This window comes from Lacerta agilis, chromosome 7, assembly GCF_009819535.1.
Source record: "Lacerta agilis isolate rLacAgi1 chromosome 7, rLacAgi1.pri, whole genome shotgun sequence".
Lineage (NCBI taxonomy): Eukaryota > Metazoa > Chordata > Lepidosauria > Squamata > Lacertidae > Lacerta > Lacerta agilis.
In genome coordinates this window covers 4143453-4164738 of record NC_046318.1, presented here as the reverse complement: position 1 = coordinate 4164738, position 21286 = coordinate 4143453, and the positions used below count along the sequence as shown (strand labels likewise).

At 40.5% G+C, this 21286-nt stretch overlaps 1 protein-coding gene across 10 annotated transcripts in view; it reads right to left on the bottom strand.

The window, feature by feature from the left end:
• Positions 1 to 21286, bottom strand: part of LOC117049481 (ankyrin repeat and KH domain-containing protein 1-like) — a 100810-nt gene that overhangs the window by 27416 nt on the left and 52108 nt on the right. For all 10 annotated transcript variants that reach the window (XM_033154187.1, XM_033154188.1, XM_033154189.1 and 7 more), the window contains 10 exons: positions 13822 to 13961; positions 13592 to 13703; positions 13065 to 13210; positions 11141 to 11283; positions 10488 to 10701; positions 8784 to 8959; positions 6941 to 7103; positions 3909 to 4004; positions 2031 to 2147; positions 627 to 801 (listed from right to left, as the gene is read on the bottom strand). In XM_033154187.1, the coding sequence (XP_033010078.1) occupies positions 627 to 801; positions 2031 to 2147; positions 3909 to 4004; positions 6941 to 7103; positions 8784 to 8959; positions 10488 to 10701; positions 11141 to 11283; positions 13065 to 13210; positions 13592 to 13703; positions 13822 to 13961 (1482 nt within the window). The remainder of the gene's footprint in view (positions 1 to 626; positions 802 to 2030; positions 2148 to 3908; positions 4005 to 6940; positions 7104 to 8783; positions 8960 to 10487; positions 10702 to 11140; positions 11284 to 13064; positions 13211 to 13591; positions 13704 to 13821; positions 13962 to 21286) is intronic.

The window sequence follows — 21286 nt, the reverse complement described above, 5'->3', positions numbered from 1 at the left end:
TTGAGATATGCCTCAGAGGCCCTGTTTGTGCACTTTCCTATGATGTCAATTTGGTTGCCAGGCATGAGAAACAGGGCCTTTTCTGTGGCAGCTCCCAGTCCGTTACACTCAAACACACAGAAGTGTGCATGGCCTTTGCACTATGCATTTTTAAATGGGTTTTAAAACCCACCTTTTTCAAAATGTATTTTCTGGACTAAGCCTTTTCTTCTCTACAGAATAAAGTGTGCATGCACACTATCTGAAGAAGTGTGCATGCACACGAAAGCTCAAACCAAGAACAAACTCAGTTGGTGTCTAAGGTGCTACTGGAAAGAATTTTCTATTTTGTTTCGACTATGGCAGACCAACACGGCTACCCACCTGTAACTTCTCTACAGAGTCATTCTAAATACAACTACTAGTTTTATAAATAAGAAAGGAATATGAGCAATGTGTTTGTGTACGATGTACACTGCTAACAGAGTCCGTCACACATGACTTGGATTTCCTTACTCAAATGAAGTGACCAATTATTACCAAAACACATGTAAAAATTACTTTCACTCTGCACTTTAAAAGAGTTTCAAAACCCTAAAATAAAAGTTTAGAAAACTATTTAAGTTGAAGGAGTGATGAATTCCTACCATCATCATCATTCTCATCCTCATCTTCATCTTCTTGCAGCTCTAGTGTTTCCTTAGGTTTGTGCTCCTCATCTTCTTCCTGTTTTCGTTTTTGCTCTTCTTTCTTCTTCTTCCTCTTCTCCTTCCTCTTCTCTCTCTTTGCTGCAAGAGCCTGCTTTCTACTCTCTTCTCTGGACTGTGGAAAAATAATTTACAATATACAGTCATAACTCGTGTTGCGTACGCTGTGTGTTGCATACGTTCGACTTACGGACCTCCGTGACCCGGAACTCCTCCGCGGAGCACGTGCAGAGCGCGGGTGCGCAGAAGCGTTCTGCGCACTTCGTGCATAAACGTGCAAACTTCCAGGTTTTTTCTTGGGGGGGGGGGCATTCGTGTTAAGACACACCCATGTTATGTAGCACGATCCGGAACAGATCACGTGCGTAACACGGGGTACCACTGTACCTGATTACACACCAATATAGAATATAAACATATCTACATTGATAACTACAGCAAATGCTTTATACAAAGAATTCTAAATTCTTCAGTCTTCCTTTTGGCTCAAGAAACCTCCATAATGAATGATCCACCCCCACCCCACCCCCCCGCACAATGAAAGTAAACACAAGTGTTTTTTTCCAATCTGGCTTGGCTCTCACAGATGTGGGAAATCACACTGTTGCTTAGGTCAACTGTGCTACAAATGTGTTTTGTTATAGATATGCTGAAATTGTCCTTAGGAGGGGAAACCCTGAAAGCCACCTTCAACTACTGAATATAAATCACCTGTTTTTAGTGGACTACATTTAGCTTAAGGTATGTTTACGTAAGTATCTATTATGATTTTGGTTTATATTCCAGTATAAAGTACTGGCCCAGTTTAGACAATCAGTCTAGGTTTCATAAAACATGAATATGATCCTGACTAATTAACATAAACTCAGAGTTCCCCATATTAGACATAATAGGAAACATATGCTTACCAGAAGATAAAAAAGTAGTGAACAAGCACACAAGGTGAAGCAGGAGTGCTTGGCCTCTTGACACTTGTTTCAAGCTTTATAAATGTATGATGCTGAGAAAGGGTGTCCAAACAAGACCAGTGTAGTGGACCACTTCTGTTATTACTATCCATAAGTAAAGTAAGCTTGACTTTGGAATCCCCACCACCACCACAAGCTACTGCTTTAGTAACTACTAGCTTGCTACGTTGCACAGGAGGATATAGCAAGAAGGCCAAATCTAATCCAGAATGTGGCTCATGGGGATGGTTAGGATTTTCAACAGCTAGATCTATACCCATTTGATTTAGAAGTCTTGCTAGCCTGAGTGAAGGAGTGACGGTGGCTTACTCCAGAAAATTAAAATCCAAAACTCAGATTAATCCTCTGCTGCATTTATCCCACTGCATCATCTTACCTTTTCCAAATCTAGCTCTTTTAGCAGGATGCTTGCATTCTTATTTGCTTCAGCTGCTTGCTGGTCCTTTGCCTTCACAATTGTTTCAACACACTGGTGGCATTTCTTCAGCAAATCCTATACAGTACAAAGTTTGTGAAAAGGAAAGATAGGTTCAGCAAGTTGCTAGACACCAAGAACTACTTCACTGGCACATACAAATGCAGTACTGGAGAATATTTCTGCAGGTAATGAATTAAAACCAGTGATTTTTTTATTACTGTCAGGCTGATCTACAGTTTTCTGAAAATTATCAATTTGTTTGCCATACGTGTGCTAACTGATCTCTCAATGCAAAAAGAGCAGAATTGATACCGAAGCTGCAAGTTTAATACCATAAGAGTTTGTTGTTTCAACTGGCAGGCCTTGTGCTGGCCAGTTGTCCACCTGCCTACTTTTACAACACAACTGTAGCATGGCATTCCAAATCTAGAAAGCATTTCTTATGCTGTCCTTGATAACAGGTGCAAAAACATAACTACTAATGGAAGTAAAGGTGATCAATTTCCTTAGGCATATCCAGATTTGCAGGTGTTGGATATGGTACAGACCAGAAAAGCCTTTACTACTTCAGACAATATTTATTCCCTCCTACCAAATGTTTCCCCATACATATTCCTACTAGGGAAAATCTAGCATCTTAGAGAAGCATTCACTCCTAGCCTTCTTGCTGACATTTTGGAAGGTCTTTTTTCCAGTGGCAGAAGCATTCAGCCATGCCAATTCACAAAGTCTAATCTGAAGAAGTACAGCTCTTCACAATAGCAGCTGCGTATCTATCTCTATATAATGGTAGTTAAGACATATGCGGTAAAACTGAACACAATATTTTTATTTAAAAAATCCAGTGCTTGTTGAAATCCAGCTATTGGGTACTGGTGGAAGGCAGGTGTGTTGGATAATAGATGCAATGCCTCCCTTGTACATTTCCAATGCAGGCCTGTGAAAATACACCAGTTTTCAACAGCCCCACCCCCTCTCTCTGAACCTCATTTTTGTCCAATCTACATACATTTATTTCCAATTTGTTGTGCAGTCCACACAACTTCCATCAAGGATGTGCTTTTTGGATATAATCTCTATTTGAATGAAGTTTTTTTTAAAAAAATAAGCACTTTCAATGTTTGGTACATGAACAATGCTGTTCTACCTACACATGGAACATCCATTGCTAATATACTTGTATAGTATAATGTGGTTCCACTATATAGGATCTTGTGAGAGGGCACCTACTGGATCTTGTGAGAGTAATGTAACAAGTGCTGAAAATCCTCCCTTTAGTCTGACCTCATTTTGTGAACTTTTTTTCTTTCAGACCTTTCCCCTAAATTATTTGGGAGCTGTGATCTTCAACTATAAAAGTCTTGCAATTTGTTTTTTTTTTAAAGTGCTGAACAGAGACTGTCCCCTCCTCACCACACCTACAACAGAGAAAATGCCCTCACTCAAGAATTTGGGGTGGGGACGCCTAGCTGTTCATTGTCAGATAGAAACTCTGCTTGCAAGTTAATAGATCCAAGTGGCCTAACGATCAGTTTCATAAACATATCACAGAACCGAGACATAATAGTTTACATTTTTTATAGTCCACCTTTCCTCTAAAATAAACAAGGTAGACTATGTTCAACTTCTGTATATATTTGGTTTTCAACAAGACTATCAATATTGATTAGATTTGCCTTCATGCTCAGTAGCATCAATATCTGTTGAATTTATCTATGCATTATGAAAAATAAATATGCTGGGGGAAAACCCCCACTGTTGATTTTTATCATTGTTAAGTTGCAGGTGATGCACCACATCATTTGAGAACACATTGGGAGCCTTTCTGGCACTCACCTTGTCAGTTATTGTTGCTATGTACCTCATGCATTCAATGTCTGAAGGAAATTGGTTAACTTCTTTTACCAAAAACTGCACCACTCTGACGTGACCCTGAAAAAAAAAAGAGCAGCACCAAGGTTTTATTCATTTAGCATCTCCTATCAGAATGGTACACACCAATATGTATACACTAAAACATAAAACACCATTAAAAAACAGTACAAAATGATCATTGAAACTTTTAAACAACTGCACAGGCCTGTCAGCATAACAAGGTCTTCAACAGAAAATCAAAAGCAAGTGTTCCCAGCACAGAACCAGTAACACTAAATACCAGACTTCTGGTTGAGGCCAGCTGGGCTTCTGAACATGGAGAACCACCAACAGCACTCCTCTAGATGAATTCAGTGATCAGGCTCAAGCATCAGGATTCCTCAAGGTATCCTGGACCCAAGCTGTTCAGGGCTTTGTTGAACCTTGAACTTGGCCAGGGAGCATACAGGCAGCCAGTGCGCATATATGAGATAGATATATCAGAGGTCACATGCTGCCAGTCATCTACCCCATCAGCAGCCTGGCAGCTAATTGGAGCTTCCAGGCCAAGACCAAGGGCAGCTCCAAACGGAACACACTGCAGCAATCAAATGTCAAGATTAACAATGCATCTACTGCAGTGGCCAAAATTATTCTGATCCAGATATAATGGTAGCAGACATACCCAACGAAGCTGGTAAAAGGCATGCCAGCCACAGAGGTCACTTGGGTCGGCAATGATAAAGATTTACCCGGGAATAATCCCCAAGCTACGTACCTCTTCCTTTATAGGAAGTGCAACCCTATCTAAAAAAGGCAACTGTCCTATCCTCTGGACACTGAATTCAAATGCTGTTTATTTGCCCTCATCCAGACCACCACTGCATTAAAAGCAATGGTCCAGGGCTTCAACAGCCTCTCCCGATTCAAATGTTATAGAGAAAAAAAGCAGTGTATCAGTGTAGTGCTAGCACCATACGCCAGAACTCCTAATGGCATCTTCCATATTCAGATGTTAAATAGTTGAGGACAAAACAGTGCCCCCGTGGAGCCCCACAGCACAACTGCCAGAAGATTGAAGAGCAGTGCCCCAATGTTACTCTCAGGACTTTACCACACAGCTAGAAATGGAACCAGTGTAAAGGAGGAATTTGATGTTGCACTGTTACAAATGTTCTGTCAGTGCAAGCGTTTCTCCCTCCTCAACAGAACAATCTCTCCTCTCCTCCTACCTGGTTTTTGGGTGGGTGGGGGGTTCTCCTGACTTCTACCCGAGTCATTTTTTTGTGGCGGGGGACAGCAGGAGGAAGGACAGCCCCTTTGCCCTAGTGGAAGTCCTTGCATAGGCTTCCAGTAGCAGGACCATTAGCTGAATCCAGCCCAGTATCTCAGATAACCAGGCCACACAGCTGATCTAGGAGGATACCAGGATCAATGGTATGAAAGGCCTCTGGGAAACCACAATCTGCCTGTCCCTCTCAATAAAGGTCATCCGCCAGGGCTGATTCAGTCCCCTAATCAGGCCTAAAACCAGACTGAAGTGGATTCAGATGATCAATGACTTCCAGGAACACTTGGAAGTTGCTCCACCACCTTCCCTGAAAATGGGACACTGATGGCTGACCAGTAGTGGGTCCAGGATAGGTTTTTAAAGGAGTAATTGCACTACCCCCTTTTTAAGAGCAGCTGGGATCACCCCATCATGCAGTGATGCATTCATAACATCCTGGACCCATGCAGTCACCCCAAATTCTGGCTAGCTTTGACCAGCCACAGTCAAAGGCATTGCTGTATGTATCCTGTCTACATCATCAGGCAACATCAACTGAAAATGATCCAGGTGTAGCACTGGACATCGTGACTGGATAGTAGCATCCAAGTCAAGATGAATACTTTGTCTTGAAAGTGTATTGGAAACTACTTGCAGATATGATTTCATGGATCTGCTCTCAAATCCAGGGTAACAAGTCTCTGGACCTGCTAGCTGATTCCTTGAGGGAGCAATGGATGCAGTAAAGTAAGTTTATGTCTCCTAACACGTGTTTAGCCAGTTTCAAAGCAAGATTTCATCACTTTCCATCTCATCAACTGCAGCTCTTGGGAATACGAGCGAGCAATGTGATCTCCACAGCACTGAAGAGCAGGCTTGGGAATGATCCTGTCAGCAGCCCTTCTTGTCTCACTGCTCCACTGCAAAACAAGAACCTCAACAAAATAACCTGCTTTTTCCACTGGGAAATCCTCCAGAGCCATTAGAGTCCATCAACCTCACAGCGGACAATCTGAACTGGTCCTCCACTCTTGCAGGCATGAATTAGCAGCTACAACAACAAACTTCACCAGGAAGTGGTATGTCCTGCTCTGTGTGTCAGGATCATGATCATTTGAGACAGTTCCACAATTACTATGGAGGAAGTGAATACAGTGGTACCTCGCAAGACGAAAAACTCACTAGACGAAAGGCATTCGCTAACGAAAGGGTGACTCTCAAGACGAATTTTCCTATGGCCACGACTCGCAAAATGAAAACGTTCTGCAGGTTTTTCTTCCGTAAAGCCGCACTTCCTCTGACCGTGCTTCGCAAGATGAAATTTCCGCTATACGACAACACTCGCGGAACGAATTAATTTCATGTTGCGAGGCACCACTGTAAGTACAACTAGGTAGCAATTATATCCTGGCAATCAGCGGACATAAACATTGTTTTAGGCAGGCAAAATTGCCTCTTCAAATGTAAAGTACAAACTTTACAGTTCACATCAATTCCTAATGCAAGCTTTCTCAACCTGGTGCCCTCCAAATGTTTTGAACCACTGCCCTCCATCAGCCGTAATGGCTGGGGGCAGCTGTCAGAAACACACAGCGGGCACTAGGTCGGGGAAGGCCATCATAAGGCGAACAGCAACAGGAAAACAGAAAAAGAGGAAATTTCATTCATTCTAAGATAAAAGATAGGAAAAACCATCAAGTTGACTTTTTCAGATTTGAATTTTGTGAAACATCGATGAACTTACTTTACGAAATGCAGACATAAGGGGAGTAATTTTTCTATTATCTGCACCATCCACATCAGCTCCTGCCTGCACAAGCAGCTGAACTACATCAAGGTGGCCACCATTAGCTGCAAGCCAGAGCGGTGTGTTCCCTTTCTTGTTGCGAACGTCAATATGTGCCCCGCTGAAAGGAATTAGAATTAAATTCAAGCTGGCAAAAAAAATAAAAATAAAATCCAGGCAGAAATTGAAACTATATTTCAGTTTACAAACACTGGTTATATGGAAGCTGTTAAGAACTTCAGAATGTCCTTCATGATCTTGAGGTATGTGCTATAAAGACTAAACTGAAATTTAGAATTCCAAAAATGGGGCCTGCAACAAAATGTTAAAGTCTAAGTTTCAAACCACCCCATCCTTTTCCTAACATGTTAGCACTAAGTCAACTGGAACATGCAAAGTGTCTTTTTTCTCTGTAAGTTTTTATTTTTTATTTCTGCAAACATTGCCAAGCATGCTGATACTTCCCTCTTATGCATGGAAATGAATTGACTTTACTATCTTACAAGTGGGGTCTTACAACTAAGTGCTGTAGTGTTATCACGGGTGCATGTGTGCATATATTATGTGAACTTGTGGCTGAGGAAGTGGAAATCACAAAAGTGAGCATCAAAGACAGGAGTTTCTGGTTTGACTTGATGGGTAAAATACGTATTTTTAGTTACAAAATTTTTAGTTACAGTCTGCATGAAAATCAATAGAGTAATGGCCTTTGTAAATGCAACTCAGTGCTTGACTTGGCCCAAAGGAAAGTCTAAAAGGGCAGTTTTAGAATAGTGACCACCCCTGACTGGCAATATTAACAGTGAATTATACTGCAGGGTTGTTGCAAGCTACTTTCTGAACCCAGCTTGCAATGTGGGGATAAATGCAATGGATAACAGTGCAGAGTTTGTACTCTGGTTCAGTCCAACCAGTAAAGCATGTTAAATACACTGCAGGGCTGCTATATTCTCCCTATCCCAAGCCCTTTCAATCTGCAATATGGAGAATGAACTGCATTTGAGATGGTTTTCTGCACCTTAACACCTGTTTCTCTCCTACAATCCTTCCCAGTTGCTCCACTCTGTTCCCCCTCCCACCCAGCTGGCAATTCCCCCTTCACTCAAATAGCCCAGTTTGTAGATTACAGTAGAAGCAGGAATGGGAACCTGCACACATCCAAATGTCTTTGGACTAAATTCCCATCAACCATGGTCAGAATGACCAATGGCCAGGGATGATGGGAGTTGCAGAATTTAACACCTGGAGGGTCATAGCTTCCTCACCCCTTTAGTAAGCCATAGTTAATGGTTTACTCCAAACATGATGATTGCAACGTTTTCACACTGCCCCTCTAGCTAGCAGGAGCAAGAAACCAAGTTTAGCATTATGTCCAACACCAGGTATTGTAGTTTGTTTCATTCAAACAAATCATGACCGGTAAGCCTGGCTTACCTTTGTGGTTTGTTAGAAGCAGAACTTTAGTATATTACAATGCTAAGTTCCACTAGTTAGAGGGAAGGAGTGAAGCAGGAGCCTTCTGCAGTCACATGGTAAACCATTAACTATGGTTTACTACGATGTGTGAATGCTGCCAGTCTCAACATTCTATGCCATTGAATTTCTAAGGAACTTTTTCAGTTTTTGCTCATCCCTGTGGCTTTTTATGTACTGCTGCAAAACCACCAGGTTCTTCTGAGTCTGCTGGTACTACCTTTTGTATGTGAGCACTCTTTTTTTGACATCATAATGATGGGCACTAGGTAAAGTACTATTTACATTAGTCGTTATAGTTATTCATGTAAAAATAATAATGACATACCGATTAATCAGGAGCTCACAAAACTTGTAGTGGCCTTTATCTGCTGCAATTGTTAAAGCAGTATCTCTTGAGGAAGGCACAGGAGGAGCATTGACATCTGCTCCTTTATCAAGAAGAACTCTTCCAACTTCAGCATAACCTCCAGAAGCAGCTTCCATCAGAGGGGTGAGCCCAGTCTGTTTAAAAGAATGTTTGAAACCGAGTCTATATAAAGCAGTTCTAAACATAGTCTAGAAATAGTTGCCAACCTCTTTCACTATGTAAGGACCCCAATGTATGCAAGACCTATCAACATGACTCAGGGTAGACTCAGAGTCACACACAATGGATTCACAAGTTAAAAAACAAAGCTGTAAGGTCTTGGGACTATTATGTTCAGGTCAGTAGCAGCACCTGTACAGCATAAATGTTCACTTTAATGGGTGTTACATCAAAATACAATGCTTTGCTTTAGTACAGAACTTTGCTGCCTTGAACACTGCACACTTGAACAATTTGAACAAGAGTACCTCATCATTTATTTACTAGCATGATATTCAGAATGTTAATATTAATCTGCTCACCACAATATTCAAGACTTTGCAGAGTTTGCATTTTCTTTGGCTAGCGTTTGGGCTTTTGTTTCCTGCTTCTCTCCAGTACACCTGCACGACTCCTACTGCAGAGGCTCCCACAGGGCTATAGTTCGGGAACTAAACTGAGTCAAAGCTAATGTATTTCTTTAATCTCCAATTTACCTCAAGGTTTCTGCACTTTTAGTCAATAAGTGAAGAGGAGTGGTCTTTGCCACTACTGGCATGCACCTTCTATTAGGTTGTCCAAACGGGAATGTGGTCCTCGAATTGCAGAAGGTTCCCCACCCCTTTCCTCATTTCTCTCCCCTTATTGACAGGAAGTGAGGAAAGATCAATGGGGAACTTTTTTTTATTTGAAAGCTGCATTCCTTTGAGTGCAGACTAAAGCCACAACCATCCTACACACACGGCAGCAAACTGCCCATGGAAAAATAGCAATCTTTTACTCTTTGGACAGCTCGCAATCTCTTCCACCACCACTCTCTTGTTGCTTGGCCGGAGAAACTGGGACATGGAGTAGGCAGACTCTGGAAGAAGAGGCTGGTGGGCCAGATGAGGAGGCGCCAGTTTGCTTCTGGTCTATAGGCCAGAGGTTCCTCACTCCTACTGTAAACCAGCAGTCTTAATCCTTTTCAGATCCAGAATTCATCTTTAACACCCACCTCTCTACTTTACAGTGAGTGCCTCTCTACTTTACAGTTACAATCTATTATGCAACAGCAAGAAAAAAACAGCTGCCAAAATTCCCTATTCCACACAAAAGTACGTAAGTTTAATATCTGCTTCAATTTTCTCTTCACTCTAATTTAATATCAAAACAAGTGGTGTGGTCCGCTTTAGGCTGCAATCCACCTTAGCTTGGATAGCTGCAACCCACTATGTGAAAACCAGTATGATAACCAGTAAGGTATCTTACCATCAGGTGTACCTTTTGAGGCAATGTCATGAATAATGGTACATTTCCTAAAGTAAAAGCAATAAAGCCTTCCAATACTCAGTGATGGACAAGATAAGTTGGCTTGATTTCAAATTACTGAAACAGTTAAAACCAGAAGCTTTAAACTAAGTCTATTGCCAAAACCATTTTTACCACAAGTCTATTTGAGAAGAAAGCTATCTGCTGGCTCACCTTTGCCCTATGTTCAACATTGGCTTTTCTGTCCAAAAGCAGGCTGACCACCTCTGCTCTGCCCTGGAAACAGGCCAAAGTGAGCGCTGTATTCCGATTGGTCTCAATCTGAGCATTTATATCAGAGCCCATATCAAGCAACAGCTTCACTGCAGGAACATGGCCATTCATAGCCGCCAACATCAGAGGAGAAATGCCTAGCTTACTCCCAGTCCTAGAGGGAAGAGATAATTAATACAACCACCAGAACAAAAGAACCTGGACAAATGTACAGACAACAAGTATTTCCCCCTGGAAGGATAGTCACAGGTTTACAGAAAAATGGAAGAGAAACCTAACTGACAAAAGCAGACTAGAGCAGACTAAAGCAGACTGGTCTCAGTTGATACCACCATTTTACATGCTAAAAACACTAGCAGGAATTTGAGAAAAAAAATCTACTAATGAAGTATGTGAGCTTTTAATATATAAAAAATAGACAACAAAAAACTGCACATTTGTTACCAGGAGCCCGTATTATGATAGTTTAATACAACTGAATAGGATCAAAATAGATCAGTTGACTTAGACATCCCCTTTATTCCTCCTCCCAAGATAGAACCAGAAGTGGCAAATGCAGTATGCCACAGAGCCCAATAAACACAGCCTGTTACCTTGAATTAATTTCCGCTCCAGCATTAAGCAGGATCTTAATAATATTAACATATCCCCCAGATGCGGCAAGACTAAGAGGTGTATAATCAGACACATTCCTATGTTCTTTATTTGCTCCTCGTGCCAGCAGTAAGTCAACAACCTGAAAGGTACAATATTAGCAGGATCAGAGGATAACAACAGACTCTGGCACTGGGTGGAATTCGCAAACAGCCAAACTGTTAAATCTATAAATAGCTAGAATACAAAATGGCAAGTCAGGGAACCAAGGTTCTCTTTTAATCCTTTATTTTCCTCAATGGCTATACAAAGAACCAGTTGCCAATTGTCATTAGAGTATAGAGAGATTATGGCAGCAGAGTACTCCTCAAAATTAGTTTCACTAGTTTGTACGTTTTTAATGAGAATCTTACAATAGTCTATATCAAGGTTTCCCAAAGTTGGGTCTCCAGATGTTTTGTGACTACAATTCCCATCATCCATGACCACTTGTTTGCTAGCTAGGGATGATGGGAATTGTAGTCAACAGCTGGAGACCAAAGTTTGGGAAACCCTCTCTATATACAAAAAATCCACAGAACAGAACACTGGTCGCTTACCATGAAGGCTCTTTCTGGTTTGATGTGGAGGCATCCAGAATGGGCAGTCCTGTTATACTGCCCAGGACACAGAGTACTCATGTGACCTGAAATTGTGTGGCTCCAGACTCTTCTCCACTTTTCTGCCTTGACCAGGAACAGAGCTCTCTATTCTAGCTTCCCTCTCTTTCATTCTTGCAACAGGCTTCTATGACTTCAAGAATTTCAAAATCGTGGCAAGTGTGTGATCAATGGAAATGTAACATTTGTCAAAGTCTCAAGATTGCATTGTGAGGCTTGAAAGCAGCAAATTTAACAGTAATGGTTCTTTCCCCCCTGCAGATCCCAACATGCCCTTTTTTTTGTCTGATTGCATGGAGGAAATTTTCCTTCTTACAGAGTGCCATAGTTTTCTTTTTCCTTTTCAAATGGATATTGGAGACGGCAACAAAAAGGTACTAGTAACAAGAACTGAAAAGGGTAAAACTGGGGAAGGTGTAGAAGCTACTGAAGTCACAGAAGGTGTTGCAGAAGTGAGAGAAAGGACATGGAAGATTCAGCTCTGTTCCTGGGCAAAGCAGGCTGAAGAGTAAAATCTCTCTTGGACTCAGATCTGGTATACAGTTACAGGTGGGATGCGGGTGGTGCTGTGGTCTAAACCACCAAGCCTCTTGGGCTTGCCAATCGTAAGGTCAACAGTTTGTGCGACAGGGTGAGCTCACGTTGCTCCTGCCTACCTAGCAGTTTGAAAGCATACCAGCATGAGTAGATAAAGAGGTAGCACAGTGGCAGGTAAACGGCATTTCCATGCACTCTGGAACTTGTCACGATGTTCCGTGCGCCAGAAGTGGTTTAGTCATACTGGGCACATGACCCAGAAAAGCTGCCTGTGGACAAACACTAATTCCCTCGGCCTGAAAGTGAAGATGAGCACCACACTCCACAGCTGAATTTGACTGGACTTAACCACCCAGGGGTCCTTTACCTTTTACAGTTACAGGTTGCATGATACCTGTCCATACTGAGCAGTATGGGGAGTATGGGCAGTTCAACTTGGATGCCTTTTTCACACCAAGCAGAGAAGATTTTGAAGAATCTTGTTTGCTTGACTGACAAAAATCAAATCTATCAAGAGCCATTTTAAAGAATGTTTGCAGGAAACAAATTTCTACTATTGGTAACCCACAAATTAAAAAATTAAACATGTTCAATACAATATGTATACTTATAAACTAAAATATACAAAAGAAATATTTTGGGGAGCAATGGGACATATCAGGCTGCTACATTCATGCTCTCTTCTCCTAACGTAAGACTAAAGAATATGATAGATTATAACATTTACCTCTTGGCGTCCACCAGAGCATGCTAATGAAAGTGGAGTGTCCTTAGTACGTTCAGATTGTGCTTCTATATCTCCACCCTTGTCTAGAAGGATCTCTACAACACCAACATGTCCAGCAGTTGCAGCTAAAATTAGCGGTGTAAATCCTAATAGAGATTATTTTATTAGAAGCCATTTTCAAATGAGAGGCAAAGAGGTAGAAAGAATAGTTGTGTATAAAAACCAATAATTCACAATAAATATTGGCAATGGAAATCACTGAATGGTCAACGTTTGAGTTTGTGATAAAGCACTTGTGGTGGGGGACAAAAAGCTAACAAGAAGCCTCTGCTTAAAAACAAACAAACGCTCCATTCTCAGTTAATGCTCAAAGTTCCATATAACAAACATTAAATTCCCCCCAAAACTGTTTCAAAGCAGTTTTTCTTTTATGAGCTAGAAAGTTATGAAAAGTAATGGAATGTCCAATATCCATGCATCAAGCCCTGGAAAAAATACCAACAAACAGCAGCACTTCAGTAGCTTACCCTTCTTGTCTCTGTGTTCTATACTGGCACCACGGGCTATCAATACAGAGACGAGCTCTTCGTGACCACCAGCACATGCAAGAGTCAGCGCAGTATCGTGATTACTCTCCGTCTTAACAGTAGAAAGGATATGTTAGGTTTGCTACACACACACCTTATTACTACTCTGTTATACAACAGAAACAACTATTATAACAAAAACAGCGTTATAACTTATCTACATTACTCACGTGGGCATCAATGTCAACTGAAGGATACGTGGGGAGCACAGACTGAGAAGTGACACTGAGTGTTTGTGAACAAGGTTCAGGTGTAGGCGATTCTGTAGCATGTGAAGAATTGGAGCCAGTGGGCACTCTGCTATTAACAGCTGGAAAAAAGGATAACATTTAACATCACTTGCATAAAGAGCTCCTTTCCCAGAGAAATCATGTCTTATTAATTACTAAACTTGTTATTGAATAATGAACCAACAGGGAAATGCAAAATTGTACCCCAACCCCAGAAACACTTAGGATAGATTTTCACTTTAAATTTTGTACTCTGGTGTGGGTGTGGGTGTGGGTGTGTGTATACACCTACCCACCCTAAAGAGTGTGAAGGGCACACATGTAAGATCTGAAGCATACCCCTTTAAAATATTTGGAAGCAGGCATAGGAAAAGATCTCTCCTCATCCCCCAAATTCAAGACAGGCATCATATTTTACATGTGTAGCCCCCTTCAAACATGATGGGCTATGCTGGTATTACAGACTTCAGCATCAATTTGCTATGGTTCTATCTGACTTTCCAGCTACACTCCTGAAACAACACACTAACAAAGTACAACATGTAAAGAACTGACTCACAGATACCCAGTTTCAGTGAATTTTGATTCTAAGTAAGCAAGCTCAGCGAAAATTAATTGAAAACCTGCATTGAGTAACTCAAGGTCCTACTATTATAGAAAAAAATCTCTACACATTTTCTCTGAAAACATGCACACTTTTGACACTCTATTACACCCCTCCCTATAGTTGCCTTTATTCTAAATTAAGCCTCAAGTATTGTAACCTTTACTTGTAGGAGCTGCTCCGGCTCCTTGATCATGACCAGAACTGCACATAGTATTCAAAGTGTGATTGTACCAAAGATTTATATAAATACATTACACTATCAGATGTTTTAGTTTAAGGCATTTTCCCAAAGGATTCCAGCTGCCACATATTAGGTTAACATTTTCATTGAGCTATCCACCAAGATCAGCTATTGAATGCTCAGACTCCATTAGGAGTTATGATTTTTCACTCCAACTTGCACAATTTTGCAGAATCTGTCACTGTGATACCTATTCACCCACTTTGAAGAGCTCCTTTTGGAGCTCTTCAAAATCCTTTTTCATTTTTACTACACTGAATAATTTGGTGTCATTAGAAAATTTGGTCACCTCAACTCCAGGTCATTTATGAACAATTTAAAAAGCACCAATCCTAATATAAATCATTTGGCAATGGCCATTCCTCACTTTCTCCTTTGTGAGAACTGTCCAGTTATTCCTAATTCTCTGCTTCCTGCCCTGTAACTAGTTAATCTTATCCTGTAACTGCTAAGCCTATTCAACAAATTTTGGTGAAGGACTTTTATAAAAAAAAGTTTTTTCAATGTATACAATATTGACTGGATCACTCCATCTACATATTCAAAGGCATTCTAAAGTAACTTTAAGAGATGTCTGCTGTTGTATCTAAGTGCTGCAGAATCCCATCATGAGACATTTTCTAGACTGTTAAACCTTTTACATATAAGCAGGCGACACTTTCACAATTCACGTTTTGTGGCTTAAAGCTAACTAGGCCAGATTATTTTGTTTTAGAGGAAGTAAGATGTATGAAAAAATACTTAACCATCAAACAGTACTAAAATTGTTATGTCAACTGCTTATTAAAAAATCACTGCTATGAAAACATTACATTTAAGATTAAAATTCCCATCTGCTGAATGGTCATTACGCACTGGGTTAGATCCAGACTATTCACAGACAGAACACTATGCTGGAGGAAAGTGGGGAAGAAATTTTCACTGATTCCCTATTCTCTTGTTCCGGAGCAGTGTTTTAAATTCCCTGGGTGCCAGGTGCATTTTGCTGCTGGAACAAGTCCAACTGCAACTTCATAGAGATCTCTGGGTGCCATGTTGGCAACTGACATTTTCACCGAGCCAGCTGACTCATGTGCAGCAAAAGACGCATATCATGTGCTTCTGTGCTGCCGTGCAAATCATGGACCCCTTGCTGGGCATCTTAGTCCTTTATCAACACATGAAAAAAATTAAGTGTGTAGCTGAACACGGATATATTTGACTGTGCTGCAGCCTTTCCACAGGCCACCCAAATGGAACTCACAGACCACAGTTTTAAAACCTCCACAGTTAATACTATTTCCATTTTCTTGCATACTGGCAGTGTTAGAAAATCAATAAAAGCTAGGAGTCAAATGGCTCCTTTAACAAGGGTTATAGTCACCAAAATGGAATGCCTTTTTGCCATTTTTGGACCAGATGGCTTGAAAGTCCAATTTTTGAAAACAATTTTTTGGTTACTGAAATTCATTCTGATTGTGCAGATAAAATATAGCAGATAGAATTCTACAGGTTGTGTTGCTAGTGTATGAAAACAGTCAGGATTCAAGAATCCTCAGGCATGCACTTCCAGATGGTTGGAGACGTCAGGTACCATCCTGGCACCTAGGCATCTTCACTTGGCGCAAATGGCTGATAGCCAAGTGCAAAATGTGCCAGGCGAATTTTGAACGCTGCATACTGGGAGAAGTGAATTGTTGCAAGCTACAGTCAAGCAATGTAAGTTGAGATAGTAGAATTGTAATATTGGAAGGGACAGGCAAGAGCCATCTAGTCCAACCCTGACCACTGGTCCTGCTAGCTAGGGATGATGGGAGTTGTAGTCCAACCACAGCTGGAAATCCCAGTTTGGGAAACCCTGATCTAGAAGAATCCTCTGCTGGATCTTAGCCCTTTCTGCAAATAAAAACAAGCCCTTCCATTTGCATGAGGTCACGTCTGGATCCAACCCATTCCGAATGAACTGAACACATGAAAATCTGGCCAAAGAACAAATGTAAGCAATACATTTCAAAATTTCCATACCAGTTACTTTTAAAAAACAACTGACAATGCAGTCTTCTTTACACTGAATGAAATGTAAATACAGTACACAAAGGGGTATTCAAATGAATTGAGAGTAAACCTGACTGTGCACAATGTATACCATGACAATTTTTTCTTTAAGTGCCATTCAAGTAGGGAGGACACTTGTTTTGGTTTCACATTAAGCCTTGAGGTCAACTGAACTTAGGCTGGTCAGAGTGGTATTAAAAGCAGTAGCTTACACTACAGAACTTGAGTAAAGAATTGTGCACAAAGCTTGCTACTATTTTTACACCTAACATGCAACAACTTTCTACACCAGGGATGGAGGACCTGTCTCCCTCCAGAGGTTGCTGAACTTCCAAATCTCTTCATCCCTGACCACTAGTCATATTTGCTGAGGCTGCTGGGAAGTGGATTCTGACCACCTCTGGGGGGCCACAGGTTCCTCACCCATGTACTACACAAATTCCAGCAGTGGGACAAAGTAGTACAAAAAAGCAGCAGTGTGAAACAAGAGCTTCTGAGAGTTTTCCAATTTACTATATAAAACTTTCACTAGCTAATTGGTCAAATTTGTCAATATTGGCTGGCAACACTGTACAGGTGGCGACCACTTTGCATGCGTTCAACTGATGTGCAACTGACTGCTTTTGGACCTGGAATACCCCAGAATGGAGTGGAAGAGGATTGGCTTCTGTGCACCCCGTCAACGTGCTCAGGGCCAGGAACGCAATCCCTGTGCAAATCAGGGGGAGGGGGCTGTATAGACATATGAGTGACATCTCATCTCTGAACTTGAACATAACTTCTTCATAATTTAAATACATCAGGGGATCTTAGAACTTGTTTCTGAAATTTATGTGACATCCCTGAAATTGATGCTTTCAACTTCCAAGTTTCCAAATCAGTTAACATTCAGTCACAGAAGACACCATGCCACATACATTTAAAAAGAGTTAAATTTTTATACATAAAACACTAAAAGCTACCCTGAGCTGTGCTTTCACAAATCATTGTTAGCCATTATATACATACAGTAGTTAAGTTCACTCAAATCTGTCCAGAAAAATGCTGAAGCGCAAATGATTGGAATATAAGTTTGGACTAGATTGCGGTTGGACTAGATGATCCTCAGGGTCCTTTCGAACTCTACAGTTCTATGATCCTTCCTTCTGTGATCCTTCTATGTTTTCATTAAAACATATTAAAATGGGTGCTTTAACTTTTGAAATCTAAGTATGTATGGCACCCATGGTCAAAGACAAGAGACACAATATCCAAATCTTTATGGACCAACTGAAGTGACATACCGTATTTACTCGAGTCTAATGCGCCATCAAATATAATGCACACCTCAATTTTCAGAACCTTGAAACTAAGAAAAGTATTTGCTGGCGAATGTAAATGTGCCATCGAATCTAATGTGCACCTTAATTTTCGCACAGTAATTTGGCCAAAAATGGTGAGCATTAGATTCAAGTAAATACGGTAGCATCAGCTTAGATTACAAGAAAGTACTAGGTAGAAAAGACAGTACTTGCATTTATAGTCCCATCACAGTCAGTGGCACTTTACAGGTAACATAAACTAGTGGTATGGTTACTGCCTCTAAAGAATTTACAATCTACACAGATAAGGGAGCAGATGGAAAGTATGGCAGAGAACCCCAAAGGTAACATGGAACAATTAAATACAGACAGTCTGTGTCTCAAATAGGGATGAGAACAAGGAGATGGGGCCAAAGACCTAGTAGAAAAATTGCCCTAGAAGGGATTTGTAAGGAAAGAGGTGGTATCATGTAAATGTTTGGTGAAAGAGTCACAAATGAGAACAAGGAACAATGGGGGCATTTAAGACACCATGGAACTGACTGCATCACATTCCACAAATCACTGAATTAACCATTGCCTATCCAAGAATACAGCTAGGACAGGAAATTAAAACTTACTGTTTTGCAGTGCTTAATTTCGAGGACTCATCTGATATACAGCCACAACTTGATTAAAGAGAATTCAACTGATCACCCTTCTCCAATCTCTCAGAAGAGCATGCAGCAAGCAGGACAAACACAGGAATACAAGAGACACTGATATACTGATTTCCTACTCCCTCTACCTCAGGAAAGGAAACTAATGCAGCAAGGAACAAGAGAGGGGTGGTATGGCACACAACGGAGGAGTAATAAATGTATGTGTGCACCCACACCCACAATCCTCTGGCATTTCACTTCCAACCATGATCAACTAGATGCACCTGCTCTTTCCCAGTAATAAGTACAGCAGCTTTCATTGATCACAACATCCACACACTGCCGCCTGCACAGATCATTGCCAATAAAGATCTATCAACTACCAGACACAGCAAGTACAGGACCCTCCTTCAGAGACCAATGGTCTTTTTAAAGAGGTAAGAGGCACCAGCAGTTCTACAACTTCCTTTGGCTGGGGCTAGCTGTTGGGAAGAGTGAGTAAGCCATGAGCCAATTTAACAAAAAAGGAGATGCTATGGTTCTCTGACACTTCTCACTGAGTAAGCAGAACCTGAGAGCCAAGAAGAACAACAGAGAAACGTATGACAGTGCCATACGTACAAAAGGGTAAGGGAAATTTAACTGGGCAAAAATTTAATCAAGACATTATGTTTAATCAAATTATGTTGCTGCTTTCACTTTCATAATTTTATACTTTCCCCATTCCCAGGCAAAACAATGTGTCTTGCTAGAAGAAGAGCTGCCGTATAACTGGTAGCCAGTAGTTATGTTCTACAAATGAAAAGGACTTCTGAAGAAAGAAATAGGTGCATCTCTTAACTGCGTTTATGAATAAAAGCAACTACCAGCCAGCTCAACAAACACAAAATGCTGTGATGGCCCATATAAAAATAAAGACAATTTCTTGCCAATGGGTACTTAATGTACACAGAGAGAAAAATTGCCTACATACAGGGTTGTTTAAAAAAAATAGTTTGTGAAGTCTGGTGTATGAACACTTGTTGCAATTAAATCATTTACATGTGTATTAATAAAACTATTTTCCTGCTGCCCAGGGAGAAATTTTGAAATTCATTTCTTGATATGTCATACCACTATTTAGGGATGATCTAATTAAATAATAGGATCTTGGTCTTCTTAAACATGGATACAGGACTTTGTTTACATATGAAATCTGAAATTTACACCTTTGACTTACTACAGAGGGTCCCCCCCCCCCCGCCCAAAACTATGAGGGGAATGTTATGTAAGGTTTTTGTTGCAAGAAGTTCTCAGAACACAGGGAAAGTACATGTTTGGCTCTTAGACTTTCACACTTCAGATTTTGAAATCCAAGTGTACAAAAACTAAGATCTGGTTGCAAAGAAGGGAACGTGCAGATATTTTAGGGAAGATGGTAGTAGTCCTAAAGTGATTAAATAGCTGAGCATTTTACCTCATGTAAGCCACCTACTTGCCTTTATTTCTTTTACTACTATGATGGCAAAAGTTAATTCTCCTTCCACTGGGGGATTTTGGTGAAGTTTAACCATTAAACAAAACAAAACAAAACAAACCTAGATTTATATTTAGTACTGTCCTAAATGGGGAAATTCAACAAAAAATAAACATTCAAATAGGCACTCCAAATGTTGTGGCCTGTACCAACAATGGTTAAGAAATTCAACAGCTTTCCCCAGAATCATAGTAACCTGAATTGAAAGCTCAATGTGAAATTCAGTGTAAATCCAGTGAATCAATGAAATAAAGTATAAGAGTATTTAACAGCAGAGGTGCTTAACACAAAATTCAGTTATAGGGTTTTGGTATCTTCCTACTACTTCCCACAGTAGCTGTGGAAAATTTCTTCTTGTAAGATGGCTAACGTCCAGAAATATCTCACCATCTTCTCCTCCATAAAAAAGAATAGTTGCTTATATATGACAAGCAGACATCTACACTGAAGACAGTGTTTCATTTCCTTTCTGTACCAAATACTGGGTACCTGTTTATTATTATTATTAAATTTAATTTGTATACTGCTCTATACCTGCAGGTCTCAGGGCAATTCACAACATGAACCTTACATTCAAATTGCATGCATGAACACTTCAGCACTGCTTTTCTATCATCAGATACTCTTAAATCTCATTTCCTCTGCAGCATTCCCACCAACACTTGCCCAATTCTCACAAGGTGCTGTAGGCAATCCTCTCCCATCCTCAAGAGCATATGACAGATTTAAAAAAAAATAAAAGGAAAGAAATATTTCAGTCCCTCCCAGTTCCAGGCATCAGCAAGCCTACTTTCTTTGTCATCTTTCATCTATTATTGAAATGCTAGACATGCTCATTAGTAGTTTAGAAGCCAGTAATGTTGATATATACTTCCTTTGAAATAGCAATTCCATTTTAAAAAAAAGAAGCTTAACCATTAACCAACCTTGACTCAAGTTGACTCAAAATCTGGTCAGCCACATTGAAGACTGCATATTGATTACTATCAGGTATGACGTTAACAATCCAATACTTATAAGTATCTGCATATTCTTCTAACATATGAATTTGCCCATTAAGCTGAT